This window comes from Stomoxys calcitrans, chromosome 2 (genome assembly GCF_963082655.1).
Source record: "Stomoxys calcitrans chromosome 2, idStoCalc2.1, whole genome shotgun sequence".
Taxonomy (NCBI): Eukaryota; Metazoa; Arthropoda; class Insecta; order Diptera; family Muscidae; genus Stomoxys; species Stomoxys calcitrans.
The window spans coordinates 15,455,802-15,473,489 of NC_081553.1; the positions used below are offsets into that span (position 1 = coordinate 15,455,802).

The 17,688-nt window shown below is 35.5% G+C and overlaps 1 protein-coding gene across 1 annotated transcript in view; it reads left to right on the forward strand.

The window, feature by feature from the left end:
• The first annotated feature begins 558 nt into the window (after positions 1-558).
• The window catches only part of LOC106082231 (carbonic anhydrase 2), a 60,810-nt gene continuing 43,680 nt past the window's right edge, over positions 559-17,688 (forward strand). The window contains exon 1 of the mRNA XM_013244623.2: positions 559-1,174. Within this exon, the coding sequence (XP_013100077.2) occupies positions 1,147-1,174 (28 nt within the window). The 5' untranslated portion in view covers positions 559-1,146. The remainder of the gene's footprint in view (positions 1,175-17,688) is intronic.

The window sequence follows — 17,688 nt, forward strand, 5'->3', positions numbered from 1 at the left end:
CATTACTATTGCCTTTCATTCATTGATACAATTGTGGCTCATGCTTTTACGATGTTTGCCGTTTTGTTTGAGTCTGCTTGTGTGTGTGTGTGTGTGTGAGAGAGAGAGTGCTTGAAATATCGCATAGAATACAACGATGTTGCCAGTTGGCTTGCCGGCATTTGACTAGGTGCTGCTATGTTGTTGATTACATGCAACCACATGAGAGGGTGTGCATTTTTCGCACTGAACAAGTGGGAGCATACATATGTGTGTGGGTATTGGGTAATGGGGTTTGTTTGCCATTTTTTTTGTTGCTGTAGTTGTGGACAGCCACACTTTTATTCTATATGTTCTGCTGTGTCATATGGTCCCACGTTTGTTAATATTACCCTGTATGTGTCGTATGGCATCGTCGTATGTACATCGCTCAACGATGTTCGACGATGTTTTCACTGCTGACTGGTGTGTGTGTGTGTGTGGTATGGTGGTTGTTGCCTCGAGACCCAAGTGAACTGAACTCAATCCGACTCAATGCGATGCGATTCGATGATATTGTTGTGTTGAAAATGAAAACTGCTCAACAGTAATCGTTCAGATTTTGAACGAAACAGTTTTAAAAAAGCCAAAGAACATTCACCACTTATCACACCAACACGACCCTTACGGGCGAGCACAACTCGAGAGCGCGGTCGGCTATACAAAACTCTTAAACAAATCGAGCACCCAAATAAATGCACTTCTGACATCGCAAGAAACAAGTTTTAGTCGCGAACGCTATAACGGAAACCGCTAAGAACGGAAGGATTTTTAAAAAATAATCGTACATATCACTTCAATCGGTCGACGGAAGTTTTTCGTTATATGCCAAGTATTTTGATTGTGGCTCTTTTTTAAATTTATACATTTTATATCCTTAACCTTTAGCCAAGGGTCTAGTTTATTGTCATTGTCGTGTTGTCGGTTCGCGTGCTGTAGTGCAATACTTGATTTTATACTATAACTATCTTAAAAACACAACAACGAGTAGCAACAACTGCAACAGCAGCACCGAAAGCTGTCTTTGGTTATTTGAAAATAACAAAAGTGGAAAAAATTGCAAAAGTGTACAAAAGGATAATTTGTAAAGCAATTTAACTGCAACCGTATTATTACCATTAGCTCAATATGCTGTCATATGTGTTGATAATTGCTGGTAATTATATGATTTTAATGTGTGTTGCAACACTTGCAACATTTCTATTATCATCTGTAGCAAATCACTTTGTATTTGAGAGTTTTTTGAAGTTTTGCATATCTTAAAATTGATAACCAAAGCAAGAAACGACAAACTAAACATCTATAGAGTATTAAAGCGTATAATAGATTTAAATTGAAAACAATAAAATAGGCATGCTGAAGCATGTAAAGATGCTTAGTTATATATACCTGAGGTATATGGTATTTGCCGCTAGGCAAATTTAACATTAAAATTTTAAAGTGTTTCATTCCTGAATTGTTTATGAGGATATTCAAAGTTTTATGGTAAAGTGACTCTGATAAAAAATTTCGTCATAAATAAATTTTCAAAAAAAAAAAAAAATAAAAATAATAAATAAATAAAACAAAATAAGTAAAAACGCCAGGGCCGAATCTTGGCGAGCCCCCACCATGAATTCTTTTAAAAATGTACACAAAATAAATTGAGTTGAAGGACAGAATTCTACTCTAAATACAAAATTTCCGCCAAACCAGGCAAGTATTAAAGCTTCTAGAAGCAGAACAAGGATAATCGAGAGATCGGTTTATTTGGACCGGATATCAGGTTATCGGGAGTTCGGTTGTAACAGAACACACCGTGTACACTTTCAGCCAAATCGGATAATAATTGCACATCCAGTGCCTCACGACGAGAAATCGGGAGATCGGCTTATATGGAAGTTATATCAGATTGTAGACTGATTTGAACGGCACTTGGAACGGTAATTGGAAGACTTAATAGAACACTACATGCAAAATCTAATTCTAATCGATCAAAAATTGTGGCTCTCAAGAGCTTTAGACGTAAAATCGGCAGTTCGGTTGTAACAGAATACTCCGTGTATAATTTCAGCCAAATTGGATAACAGTTTCGTCTTCCAGGGTCTTAATAAATCAAATCTGGGAATCGGCTTTATGAGAGCTATATCAGGTTATTCATCGAATTGGACCATACTTATAATAATAACAAAACACACAGTGCAAAATTTCAGCCAAATCGGACAAAAATTTATGCATCTACACTTATAGAAAAAAGATTGCTGAAAATAGCAAACACTGTCTGCTGAATATTAGTAGTTAATTTTGCTGCTGTTATAGAAGTTATTCTGCTATTACAGCAGTAGTACTGCAATCGTTTCATATGCCAGTTTGGGATTTTTTTTGGTTGGGGTAGCCCCAGATTCCTGAGTGTAGCCCCTGGTACAAAGAAAAAAACTTTAAGAAAAAACCAACTTCCAAATGTAAAACTTTAAACTATGTGAAACTTTAAATTCTCAACGAATTTTAGCATTGAATTGAAGACATTATTAGTTGAAGTACGTAAGTAATTCTCTACAAGAGACTTGATAGACAAAATTATTAAAATTTTGTGGACTTTCAACAAATTATTTTGTTAAGGTAGTTGTTAAAATGGGCGTACTACCATGTAGCACACAGAATCTATGTCATTTATGACTTGCAAACCCAGGTTAGAGTCCTCCGGTCGGGCAAAAAATTTTTTTTTTCGTTTAACTTATTTTAGAAAATTCAGCATATATATATTCTTGATCAGCGTAAAAATCTAAGACGATCTAAACATGTCCGTCCGTCTGTATGTTGAAATCACGCTACAGTCTTCAAAAATAGAAATATTGAGCTGAAACTTTGCACAGATTCTTTTTTTATTCATAAGCAGGTTAAGTTCGAAGATGGGTTATATCGCACTACATCCTGATATAGTCCATATAGACCAATAAAAGGTAAATTTATTATCCGATTTTGCTGAAATTTGGGACTGTGAGTTGTGTTAGGACCTTCGACATTCTTTGTCAATTTGGCTCGGATCGGTTCAGATTTGGATATAGCTGCCATATAGAGCGATCCTCCGATTAGGGTCTTAGGCCCATAAAAGCCACATATTTTATCCGATTTTGCTGCAATGTGGGACAGTGAGTTGTGTTAGGCCCCTCGAAATCCTTTGTCAATTTGGCTCAGATTGGTTCAGATTTGGATATAGCTGCCATATAGACCGATCCGTCTTTTCGGGTCATAGGCCCATTTATTATCCGATGTCGCCGAAATTTGGACAGTGATTTAAGTTTAGCCTTTTGACATACTTCTGCATTATGGCACATATCGGTCATTTATTGTCCGATGTCGCCGCAATTTGGGATAGTGCGTTGTGTTACGCTCTTCGATGACCTTCTTTGATTTGGCTCAGATCGGTCCAGATTTGGATATAGCTGCCATATAGACCGATCTCTCGATTTTATGTTTTGGGCCCATAAAAGGCGCATTTATTGTCCGATGTTGCCGAAATTTGGGACAGAGATTTAAGTTAAGCCCCTCCACATTTTTCTGCAATTAGGTCTAGATCGATCAAGATTTGCAAATAGCTGCCATATAGACCGATATCTCTATTTTAAGTCTGGGTCCCAAAAAAGGCACATTTATAATCCGATTTAACTGAAATTTGACACAATGACTTATGTTAGGCTTTTCGACATCCATGTTGTATATGGTTCAGATCGGTTTATTTTTAGATATTGTTACTAAAAAGACCAATATTTTCTTACACACAATTGAAAAATGACTTGTACTTGTATTTGGTCCAAATCGGATGATATTTCGATATAACTGCTATGGGACATAAGGCATTCGGCACGGCCGAACTTAACGTCTTTTTACTTGTTTTAATTGACACTTATTACAGTACAGCAGTACTTATTGAGTTATTTCATCATAAAGTTATTTTCATCAATATGATGTCGGTAGACTGAAGGATGCCTGCAAGACTACTAAACATGAGATGAACCTATTGAACCGAGTTTTTCCAATTTCAATAGTCTATACGCCAAAAAAATTACACAAATTAATTTGGACAGATGGACGGACATAGCAAAATCGAATTAGAAAATGATTCTGAGTCGATCGGTATACTTGTTAATGGGTCTATCTCTTTTCCTTGTGGGTGTAAGAATAAAATGCACTAAGTTCTAATACCCCGTACCACAGTGGTGGTGTAGGGTATAAATATGTATTTGTGTAATTGATTTCACATATACAATACAACATACTATAAATTATAAACTTTGTCATTTCAGTTGATAGAAGGCTAAATTGTAACACGATGTGGTCGAAAACTAGCTTGTATTATTTTATGCATTTTAACAAAACTACCTGTATCGAAATCAAATATACCTTCATATGTCTCCAATTTATGAAAATATGTTACCGTACTTGATGGATACTTTGAAGTGTTAAGTTGTATTTTTTTTTGCCTAAAATTTGCTGTGTACTTCCAGGCTTACTATAAAGACATTTGTGGGTGTAGTTTTCTTATACAGGCTCAAAACTATAACTTAAACTTTTATAGAAATTGAATGACGCTTTTATCGTATATATTTATTTGTGTGTCTTAATACACTTGTTTAGTATCATGGTTTCTCCCATTAAAAGTATTTTGTGATTAATTTGCTAATGGAAAATTGCTTATTCATTAATAAATTTCAGCACATAACATATAACACTGTTCTATTACATCTGAAATTATTTGATTTATACACGGCAATTCTTTTCTAATTAAGTTAGGCTTAATGATCTGAGAAAAACAGTAAATATATATACCATACATCTTCTGGCAAGCCTAATTACCGGCCAATCCGAGTATTTCATTCATCTCTCATAGCAAGAATATACAGTTTATCTAAGCCCAATTGTATAATTACACACACGAGTATATGCCATAGCCTAAGGGAGGAGAAGGCTTGTCATCAGATAAGGGCCCTTTTCCCAAAGGCAATTTGCGATAAATAGTCTATTCTTGATGAATTTCGAAAAAAAAACAATGTTTGTGTCTACTTCAAATTGTCACAATTGAATTGAGAACCAAATAATGGTTTAAAGTGTCTAAAGGAAATCGTAGTATGTTCAAAATAGTTGTTTGATTATAATTGGGAACAAGATACTTTGGGAGATAGCCACGGCCATGAGTGGTAGGAATAGTGTCGATTGAAATTCAATGAATGTTTAACATTAACACGTTTAAAGTCTAATTGGCAACTTATAAAAGATGTTGATAACATCTTACATCTTAAAGTAGAAAACGTAATGTAAACATTGTTTGCACCGCGACCAATTAAGACAAAACAAATCTGTTGACCAAGCGTCTGTGTTACAGATTGTAAAGACATTGGATGGGTTTAAAAAAGGTGACAATATTTGAAAATAGCGCTGTCAGCATTCTACTGTATAATCACTGGAGAGAAAAGAAAGACAGGGGGATTGATAAGAAATATATTTTACTTTTTTAGTTAATTCATTTACATAAAAAATCAAGAGAATCAAGTATATATATATACAATTGCATATAAAAAAGAATGCAATTTAATTCATAACAAGTAAAAAGATGCTAAGTTCGGCAAGCCGAAAATTTACTCACATGAACTAAGTTGATGGGCACATGTGTACTTCACGCCGTTCGGATTCGGCCATAAAAACGAGGCACCATGGATCGAATTTGTCGAGTTAATTTTTCGATATCTCTTTTTAGGCAAACACATGATATATATATATATATAATTCGAATAAAAATTGCGCCCTTTAGAGGCTCAAGAAGTAAAATAGGGAGATCGGTTTATGTGGGAGCTGTATCACGCTATAGACCGATTCAGACCGTAATTTACACGTATGTTGAAGATCATGAGAGAAGTCGTTGTACAAAATTTCACCCAAATCCGATAATAATTTCGACCTCTAGGTTTATATGGCAGCTAATTAAAACCATATTTACCACAGTTTTTGGAAGTCATAACAAAACAATTCTCACAAAATTTCAGCCAAATCGGATATGAATTGTGCTTTCTAGTGGCTCAAGAAGATAAGATTCAAGATCGGTTTATTTGACAGCTATATCTGATTATAAACCGATTTGAACCATACTTACCATAGTTGTTGGAAATCATAACAAAACACATCATGCCAAATTTCAGCCAAATGGGTTAAGAATTGCGCCCTCTAGTGACTCAAGGAGTCAAGATACAAGATCGGTTTACATGGCAGCTATATCAAAACATGGACCGATATGGCCCATTTACAAGCCCAACCGACTAACACTAATAAGAGTTATTTCTGCAAAATTTCAAGAGGATAGCTTTACTCGTTCGAATGTATGGGGTCTCAGAGGAATATTTCGAGGAGTTACAAACAGAATGACGAATTTAGTATACCTCCATCCTATGATGGGGGGTATAAAAAATTAATTTTTGAACTTTGCAAACTTCAAAAAGTATGAAAGTTTTTTGCCTATGCTCAAGATTAAAATATTGCCTCAAGGTGGCAACTATGTACATATTAAGAAATGCATAGATAAATTATATATAGTTAAAGAATTTGAACTTCGCACATAGACTGGATGGTGGCGCTTGTAAAGGAAGATAAACGAGAATTATCTGAGAACATGGCGCAAGCAGAATTCTGTTCCCAATAGCATGCAGTTTGCGTCGTTGGCATTTTGTAAATGCTTTCCCATTTTCAGCAGACAAAAACTGTTGTTTTAGCAAACGTTTTTGATCTTTTGAATTACAAATTTGGTTGAGTGTAATTCTGGAAATATATGTGAGGTACTATGTCCAAAATCTTCTCCTCAAAGTGTTGTACTGGGGCACTGCGTTCGAACTCGGCTATAAAAAGGAGGCCCCTTATCATTGAACTAAAACTTGAATCGGGCAGTATTCATTGATATGTGAGTAGTTTGCCCCTGTTCCTTAATTGAATGTTCATGAGCAAATCTACAATTTGACCGATTCGGACCATACTTGACATACTTCGATATCAGAGGTAATAGCCTAATCGACTATGAGTTGTGTCCACTATAAGCAGAAGAAATTTAATCGGGAGTTTGCTTTATGTGGGAGCTATGTCAGAGAAAGGAGCAATTTGGCCGATTTACAGTCCTTGGAGACTTACATCGACATAAAATATTGCGAGCTAGATTGTCTAAGAACGTCACGACGGTCAGCATCTTATACACTTCATGGGGTGCAGATAACTATATTTGGAGCTGTTACAAACAGAATGGCAAAGTATAATTGTAATCGAGGCTTAGATCGCCTTGTAATATGTTTGGTCCAAGAACTAAACGCTATTTATTTCTGTGAAAGTTCACGTAGATTAAGATATAGCTGCCGTATATATATTTATTTTTCCGACGTACCCCCTTATACCTCTAGTAGCCACAGTTTTGTTCCGATCTTTATAGTCGTAAATGATGGAGAAAGTTTATATGTGGACTAGGCTAAGCATTTAAAAAGAAAGTATTGTCTCATATATCAGTGAGTTTCTTTCAGTTCATCTATATATTCACTGTGGTCCATTTCTGTCGAGCGTCAAAAAGATCTAATTATTGTGGCATCTTGAAGTGGAAAAAATAAGTTTAAGGCTTGCCCAATTTTCCGAAACAAAGCTATTTTAAACTATTACCGCCATCTATGAATCTGGCTAGCTAGTTTTAAGACTCGGGGGACTCGGATTAAAATTTGGTGTTTTATAAATGGAATGATGAAATTCGTATACCCCCATCTTATGTAGTTTGATTTACCTCTACTTTAGGCTGTTACTAAGTTGTTAATATTCATAATATTGAGGAAGTAAATTTCTATTGAAGTCTATGGCAATTTGGCAAAATGGTAATTGCCAATTAAAAGGCAAAAAAGCTTAACTACTATTCTAGTCATATCATATCTTCACATTCATACTTATATAAAAAAAACTATTTGTGTTTGTTTGTGTGTTCCTTATAGACTCAAAAACGGCTGAACCGATTTTCTTGAAATATTCACAGATGGTGCATAATGATCCAGTGGGGAAAATAGGGTACTAAATTTTTTGATATTTGAAGGGGGGACGGAACCTCCCCCTTACCCTAATTTTCAGAAACGCCTGATCTCGGGTGGTGCGATTTAAGCCAAATTTTGTTTTCTCTCTTATAGTAACCTAAAAACAACAAATTTGGATTCCAAATTTCGGATGGATACCTAAAACTTACCAAATATATATATAGACCAATCACGACAATTTGGGACTCAAATGAAAGGTATTAAGAATTAGAAAACGTATCTGATATCCAATTGTCGGATTAAGCGATAGGGGGACCACCCCAACCGCCAAAACACCCCTATATGGTACATATTTACCGACCATGGTAATATGGGACCCAAATGAGAGGTTGGGGTAGAGGGGCCGCAATATGGGGCTCCAATAAGAGGTACTTTAGAGTAGAATACGAAGGTGACACCTCCCAAACCGGACATGTTTGCCGGCTCAGCTAGTAGTTATAATAAAATATAATTTAATTTTTAAATTATTTTTTAATTTTTTAATTTAATGGTTGGTTCCAAACAAAAGTATGTGTCTGAAAAGCTTTTCATATCCTCTATTATAGGATGGGGGTATATTAACTTCACCATTCCGTTTGTAACGCTTTGAAATATTGGTCGAAAACCCTATAAAGTATATATTTTCTTGATCGCCATGACATTCTAAGTCGATCTAGCCAAGTCTGCCTCCATTTCTGACCGTCTGTCGGTTTGTCTGTGGAAACCACGCTTACTCTCGAAAGAGTTAGCTAGGCGCTTGAAATTTTGCACACATGCTTTCTATCAGTGTAGATCGGTTGGGATTGTAAATGGGCCACATTGGTCTATGTTTTGATATAGCTGCCGTATAAAACTATCTTGAATCTGGACTCCTGGGCCTCTAGACGGCGCAATTCTTACCCGATTTGACTAAAATTTTGCATAAAGTTTTTTTGATTTTGAACTTTGCTAAATATGGTCATATAAATCGGTTCATAATATATAGCTGTCATAAAACCGATATGGTTGTCTTATGAACCGATCTTCAGATTTGACTTCTGGAGCCTATAGAGGGTGCAATTCTTATCCGATCCGGCTGACTTCCCCTATGACCTTTAACATGCATGCCATATATGGTCTGAATCCGTCTATAATCTGATATAGCCTTTATATAAACTAATCTCCCGATATTACTTCTTGAGTTCTTATAGGGCGCAATTCTTACCGATTTGTCCGAAATTTTGCACAATGACATCTACTACGGTTATCAATACCCAAACTAGGTATGGTCCGAATCTGTCCAAAACCTAGCATGGCAATTTGTATTCATTCTCCTTTGTTTGCCTATAAAGAGATACTGAGCAAAACATCTGAAAGTAAGATTTGGCCAGGCCGAACTTAGCACGCTTTTACTTGTTTTAATCATTTTATCCCCAAGTAGGAACCCTGTGTTAGCCGAGTTGGTAATGTGCTCAGATTACTAGTGCGGATACTGTGGGTTCGATTCCCACCAAAGGCTTTTGTCTGACGCTATTGTGGTATCACAGTGGAATAAATTTGTCTAAGTGAGTCGATGTAGAGATTGCAAATTTAACCTAACCATCACCAAGTATAGGAAAAGTGACCTTAACGATAACCAGAATTTAGCATATGTTTAACTATATTGCAAAATTTAATACTTGGTTTCTTTTGCACTACAATTGGCAATACATCATAAAGATATTTCCTTTAATGTTCAGAAATGATTTGGCAAAAAGATATCGGGTGTTTGTTTGTTTAAGTCTTTGCTGGCGTTTGTAACTTCTGTCACAAAACATATTTGATTAGAACGTTAGCATGCAGCTGTTGTTGTATTTAATTTGATTGTATCTTTATATTCGAATATGTGTCTTTCCAAGCTTTATTAAATTTTTTAATTAAATTTATTTTTGGCTACTTTAATATCTTCTATCTGCTCAACTTTAATTTTGAGGCGTTTCGGGGAATTCTCTTAAATTACGAACAAATCAATTTTCTAATCGTCATTCAGAGAAAGGCTCAAAGTCCAAAGATATCCAGGGGAAGAATTTCTGGCGCGCGTTCCTAGATCTTATCTCAGCTGTTTGGTTCTCATTCCAATTGTCGGTGGCCCATATGTATGTTAAAAATTTTAGAAAAATAACCATTTGCTATTGGTCTACTTGCAGAGATAATCTGAGCCACTTGGCAAATTGTCTTCATTAGAAATAAAAAAAAATTTGATAAATAAAATTAAAAATATTTGATAAGAGAATGACAAAAATTTTCCATAACTGATTTGAGGTAAACACGTAATGATGGTAATAATTAAGCCGTTTAATAGCAGTTGTAAATCTGATAAATAAAAACAAGCCAAATAAAGTGATGGGCGGAATTTCCAATTGAAAGATCGTGGGAATTGCGTTGAAAACAAATAGATCTTATATGGGATTATTTCATAACAAAGTGCTTTGTTATTTTTGAAAGTGAAGAGTATTGAGTGAAAAGACAAAATTATAACAGAGAAAATTAAATAAAAATAAAATAACAATAAAAAGAAAGCTAGATAGAAGTTTGTTTATAATTTGACCATATACAAATCGAGATAAAAAAAATCAAAAATAAAAAAAATTTCAAGAAAAATTGTATAAATGTTACATCAAACAATAGTTTGAGAACCTCATAATGCAAAATTTATATTAAATAATAATTAAAATATAAACGTAAACAATTAATTATATATATTTATAATTTTAATATTTATAACTAAAGAATCGATATTATTTTTTAAATTTGAAAATTAAAAATTATTTTTTTTCTTAAATAAAAAATTGCTTCGAAAAATTTTCTTTATTTTCTCTGGCATTTTAAAATTCTTTATTTAGAAATACATTATACAAAAACCTTTGCGGCCAAAAACAATTGTATCAATAGAGCAAAATTTAAATTTGACAAACACTTACCACCGGTCGGATACGCGCTCATTGTAATCTGTAATGAAATTGCCGGTAATCATTCACACAACTGCCATTCATTATTGCTTAGATCAATGTTTAGAGATTTCTGTTTTGTTTTCGTGTGATTTTACAAATGTTTTGTTTTTCTTGAATATTTTTGTGATTTGAATAAAATTAACGCTAAATTGCAAACAAAACTTTTCAGCAGGCGGCATTCACACGTTATTTATTTGTTTTGATTTTTGAGGCATTCTTCGTAGATTTCTAATCGGCAAAATCTATGTGAGAATTTTCGCCAATTCTTTTTGAAGGAAGTAGAAAATAAGTAAAAAAAAATTGTAAAATTTTTACGACAAACATTTAATGGCTCGTATAATTGAGGATGTGAATTTTGTTATGGGCAATTAAAATTTTTATAGGAAATTTAAGGAATATATTTTTAAGTTTTCAAGTTTAAAACAAGTAAAAAGGCATTAAGTTCGGCCGGGCCGAACTTGGGATACCCACCACCTCGGGTATACATGTAAACCACCTTTCGTAAAAATTCGGTGAAAAATGCATACCTTATGCCCTATAGCAGTTATATCGAAATATGTTCCGATTTGGACCAAATACTTATAGATAAAAATCGTTGTTCATTTGTGTTAAGAAAATATTGGTCTTTTAAGTAGCTATGTCAAAAAATAAGCCGATCTGAACCATATACGACACGGATGTCGAAAAGCCTAACATAAGTCACTGTGTCAAATTTCAGTGAAATCGGATTATAAATGAGCTTTTTATGGGGCCAAGATTTTAAATCGAGATATTGGTCTATATGGCAGCTTTATCCAAATCTGGACCGATTTGAGCCAAATTGAAGAAGAATTTCGAAGGGCCCAACACAACTCAATGTCCCAAATTTCGGCATTTATAGGCCCAAAACCTTAAATCGAAAGATCGGTCCATATGACAGCTATATCCAAATCTGCCCCGATCTGGGCCAAATTGTAGAGCGATGTCAAAGAGCCTAACACAACTCACTATCCCAAATTTCAGCGACATTGGACAATAAATGCGTTTTTTTTGGCCCCAAAACCTAAAACCAAGAGATCGGTCTATATGGGAGACATATCTAAATCTGGACCGATCTGTGCCATATTGCAGAAGTTTGTCAAGATGCTTAACTTAACTAACTGCCCCAAATTTCGGGGACATTAGTGAATAAATGCGCCTTTTATGGGCCCAAAACCTTTAATCGTGGGATCGGTCTATATGGCAGCTATATCAAAATCTGATCCGATCAGGGCCAAATTGAAGAAAGATGTCGGAGGCCCTAAGACAACTCACTGTCCCAAATTTCAGCAAAATCGGAAAATAAATGTGGCTTTTATGGGCCTAAGAACCAAATCGGAGGATCGGTCTATATGGCAGCTATATCGAAATCTGGACCGATCTGGGCCAAATTGACGAAGGATATCGAAGGGCCTAACACAACTCACTGTCCCCAAATTTCAGCAAAATCGGATAATAAATGTGGCTTTTTTTGGGCTAAGACCCTAAATCGGCGGATCGGTCTATATGGGGGCTCTATTAAACTATAGTCCGATATAGTCCATCTTCGAACTAAACCTGCTTATGGACAAAAAAAAAATCTGTGCAAAGTTTCAGCTCAATATCTCTATTTTTAAAGACTGTAGCGTGATTTCAACAGACAGACGGACAGACACACGGACATCGCTCAATCGTCTTAGGGTAGGGTCGGAAATTGATATTTCGAAGTGTTGCAAACGGAATGACTAAATGAATATATCCCCTATCCTACGGTGGCTGGTATAATAAAACAAAATTAAGCAAGTAACGGTGCAGGGTATAAAATAATAAAATAGAATAAAATTAAACACAATGAGTGCACTACGATTAAACGTTAAGCTCAATGATAAGTGGCCTTCTTTTTTATGCCGTATCTGAACGGCATGCCGCATATCGACACCACTGGGTAGAGAAGTTTTAACATGGCAGGATACCTCACAAATGCATTAGTAAGGCGATAACCAACGCTGAAAATATTTCTGATGTTCACGGCGGGATTGGAATCCAAGCGGACATGCCAAGATGACTTCCAATTATATGGCAGCTATATCAGGTTATGCAATCAGATGAAAGTTGCGGCTCCAGGTCTCAAGATGTTAAATCGGGAGATCGGCTTATTTGATAGCTATATAAGGTTATAAACCCATCTGGGCCGTACTTGGCACGGCTGTGAGAAACCGTTACAGAACACTACTAGCAAAATATTCAAATCGGGTTTGGAGCATACTTGGCACGATCGCTCGAAATCATAACTACGTGCAAAATATCTGCCCAATCGAATAGTAATTGTATATTCTATGACCTCAAGATTCAAGTTGAAGGAGGGTGTCGCATCTTAGGGGGAATGTCCCAAGATTGTTTCTCTCTCCAAACAATTGTTATCATGCTTTGGTCTCGGTAATAGGGGGTCGTTCACTTGTTGCTTATTTGTTTGTAGAAAACGAACGCGAAGTTACCGTGAATGCAGCTCTTTACAAGAGCATGGTCGAGGAATTTTTTTCTTCCTCGAAGTCTCGAGTCTCGAAGAAATGAATGTATGGTTTCAGCCAGATGGAGTCACAGCACACACAGCACGAGACTCAATGAATTTGTTGCGACAACATTTCCCTGACCGTCTCCTTTCTCTCTGAGGCGATTCCCAATGGCCGACACGCTCTCCAGATTTGAGTTCGTATGATTTCTTTTTTATGGGGTTATTTGAAATTCCTGATGTATGTCGATCGATCACGGACCATAGCATACATCAACAATAACATTTGCGACGCCATTGCCAACATACCGATTGATATGCTAGAAAGAGTGGACAAAAATTTCAAAGATCGACTTAATCGGTGTATGCGCAATAGGGGTCGCTATGTACCCATTGCCATTTTCAAGACTGCATGAAAAAAGAGGGATATTGAATTCTCTAAAACAAAATTGAAACAATACCTGAAGTACTTTTGTTTTTGACCTTTCAAATAAGTAAGATTCTTTGGTATTTATACCTGAATCTATTGTATATGGCTATATGTAGTTATGTAGGCTATAAATAGAAGTATCTGTGCAAAATTTCGAGCGGCTAGCTTAAAGCGTTCGACCGCTATCGAGGGATAGACCTACATCGCTAGATCGACTTAGAATGTCAAGACGATCAAGAATATATATTGGGTTGCCCAAAAAGTAATTGCGGATTTTTTAAAAGAAAGTAAATGCATTTTTAATAAAACTTAGAATGAACTTTAATCAATAATACTTTTTTTACACTTTTTTTCTAAAGCAAGCTAAAAGTAACAGCTGATAACTGACAGAAGAAAGAACGCAATTACAGATTAACAAGCTGTGAAAAGATTTGTCAACGCCGACTATATGAAAAATCCGCAATTACTTTTTGGGCAACCTAATATATTTCATGGAACTGTTTAGTATACCGCCCATTCTATCGTGGTGGGTTTAAAAATGAAATAAAATAATAATAAAAAAACTAAAGATTAAGCGATTTTTTTTTCTCCAATAAAAAAAATATTCTTTTTCGTTTTCATCTCTACTTTAAGACATATAATACCAAATTTAACAAATTGCATTTAATTGGTATTTGTTGAACTATAAGAATGTACATTTCCATAAATTATCTGTAATCCGAAAAAAGTGACACACGCGAGTGATTAAATCGAAAATATATAAGTGAAAATTCCATTCGGAAAGTTTATGACCTGCAACGGTATTATCAATGGGTATACGAGCGATCATTGTTTGCTACTGAGTCATTGAAATCATTTTACAGTGTTTCAAAAAGAAAAAATAAACAATTAAAAAAAAGACAAAAGATGAGGTGTGCCTTATAGGCAGTTTACACGGCACATCTTGGTCGTACTCAGCGTGTATATATGCTGATTACAGCTTTTGCCAAAAAAGAAATCGATTTCTTCTTTTCTTTGATTTTATTTAATTTTCTATACTTTTCTTCTCTTTCTATAACTTTGTTTTGGAAATAAGGAGTTTTTCAATATCTCTCAAGTAATGATTACACATTTCTATGTAAACGGTAATCGATAGACGATAATAATCGAAAAAATCTAATGATTTTGATTTCTCAGCCATGACTGATGGTTATGTATACATGTGAAGTATACACCCTTACTTTCACCAATTCTGTTAAATATTTCACCAAATTTGTTAAATATATTACAAAGTATAAAAATTTTCAAAGAAAACCGGGCCGTGCTTCTAATATCCGCTACATAACTGTATACCCGTACAACAGCCTACCAGATGTACTCGAACAATATTTGAATGATTTGTGGACCAATATTCGATCAAGGTTATATTACGAACGCCTTATAAACGTTTGGTCTGAGAACTCTAAACTCTTTTCGGGCCTTACGCATCTGACCTAATACAATCAACCAAAATTTGGCCTTACCATACCTAAGACCATGAACCAGAAACTGTTCCACAGTGTTATTAGCCCAGGTCATATGATTATTACAATTAAGGAAGTTGATCGACCGATTATTAAAGCTTTTAGTAATTCAAGAAGTGAAACCACGGTAATCGACCCATCGAGTTCTTTTTTTTACTCACCACCGTATGGAGTTATATTCATTTTGTCATTTCGTTTGCAACAAATCGAAATAACCATTTCCGTTCCTATAAAGTATATATATACTCTTGATCGTCGTAAAAATCAAAGACGATCTAGCCATGTCACCCGGCCGTCTATCTGTCTGTTGAAATCCCGCTACAGTCATTAAAAATAGAGATATTGAGCTGAATCTTATCATAGGTTCTCTTTATACCCTCCACCATAGGATGGGGGCATACTAGTTTCGTCATTCTGTTTGTAACTACTCGAAATATTCATCTGAGACCCCATAAAGTATATGTATTCTTGATTGTCATGACATTTTAAGCCGATCTAGCCATGTCTATCCGTCCGTATGTTTGTCGAAAACACGCAAACTTTCGAAAGAGTAAAGCCAGTCGCTTGAAATTTTTCACAAATACTTGTTATTACTGTAGGTCGGTTGGGATTGCAAATGAGCCATATCGGTTCATGTTTTGATATAGCTGCCGTATAAATCGATCTTGGATCTTGACTTCTTGAGCCACTAGAGGGCGCAATTATTATCTGATTTGTCTGAAATTTTGTACAACGGCTTCTTCCATGACCATCAACATACGTGTTAATTATAGTCTGAATCGGTTTATAGTCTGATACAGCTCCATATAAAACGATCTCTCTGTTTTACTTCTTGAGCCCCCAAAGGGGGCATTTCTTATTCAAGTTGACTGAAATTTTACACAGGTCTCCAACATTTAATTTAATTATGGTCCAAATCGGACGATAACTTGATATCGCTCTAATAACGGAGCAAATCTTTTCTTTTTTATACCCTCCACCATAGGATGGGGGTATACTAATTTCGTCATTCTGTTTGTAACTCCTTGAAATATTCGTCTAAGACCCCATAAAGTATACATATTCTTGATCGTCATGACATTTTAAGTCGATCTAGCCATGTCCGTCCGTCTGTCTGTCCAGAGCACAATTACTTTCGAAGGAGTAAAGCTAGCCGCTTGAAATTTTGCACAAATACTTTTTATTAGTGTAGGTCAGCTGGGATTGAAAATGGGCTAAATCGGTCCATGTTTTGATACAGCTGCCATATTAACCAATCTTGGATCTTGACTTCTTGAGCCACTAGAGGGCACAATTCTTATCCGATTTGACAGAAACTTTGCATGAGCTGTTTTATTATGACTTATAACAACTGTGTAAAGTATGGTTGAAATCGGTCCATGCTTTGATATAGCTGCCGTAGGCTAAGGGCGCAAATCTTACCCGATTTGGTTGAAATTTCGCGTAATGTGTTTTGTTATGACTTCTAACAACAGTGCCAAATATGGTTCAAATCTGTTCATAACCTGATATAGCTGTTATATAAACCTATCTGGGGTCTTGACTTCTTAAGCGTCTAGAGGGCGTAATTCCTATTCAATTTGGCTGAAATTTCGCACGACGTGTTCTGTTATGACTTTCAACAAATACGCTAAGTATGGTTAAAATCGGTTCATACCATGATATAGCTGTCATATAAACAGATCTTGGATCATGACTTCTTGAGCCACTAGAGTACCCAATTTTTATGCGAATTGACTGAAATTTTGCATGAGGTGTTTTATTATGACTTCCAACAACTCTGCTAAATATTGTAGAAATCGGTCCATAACCTGATATAGCTGCCATTTAAAACGATCTAGGATCTTGACTTAGTGATCCTCCAGAGGGCGTAATAATTATCCGATTTGGCTGACATTTTTTACAACGGCTTCTCTGATAACCTTCAATATACGTGTCAAATATGGTCCGAATCGTTCTTTAGCCTGATACAACTCCCATATAAACGGATCTCTCCATTTTAATTCTTGAGCTCTTAAAGGGCCCAATTCTTACTCGAATTGATTGAAATTATACACAATTACTTCTTCTTTGGTCTCCAACATTCAATTTCGACATCTTTTTGAATTTAGCGCATATTTGTCCAGATATCGATATAGCTGATCTCGCGATTTAAAGCCTTGGCCCCATAAAAGGCGCATTTATTATCCGATTTCGCGGAAATTTGACA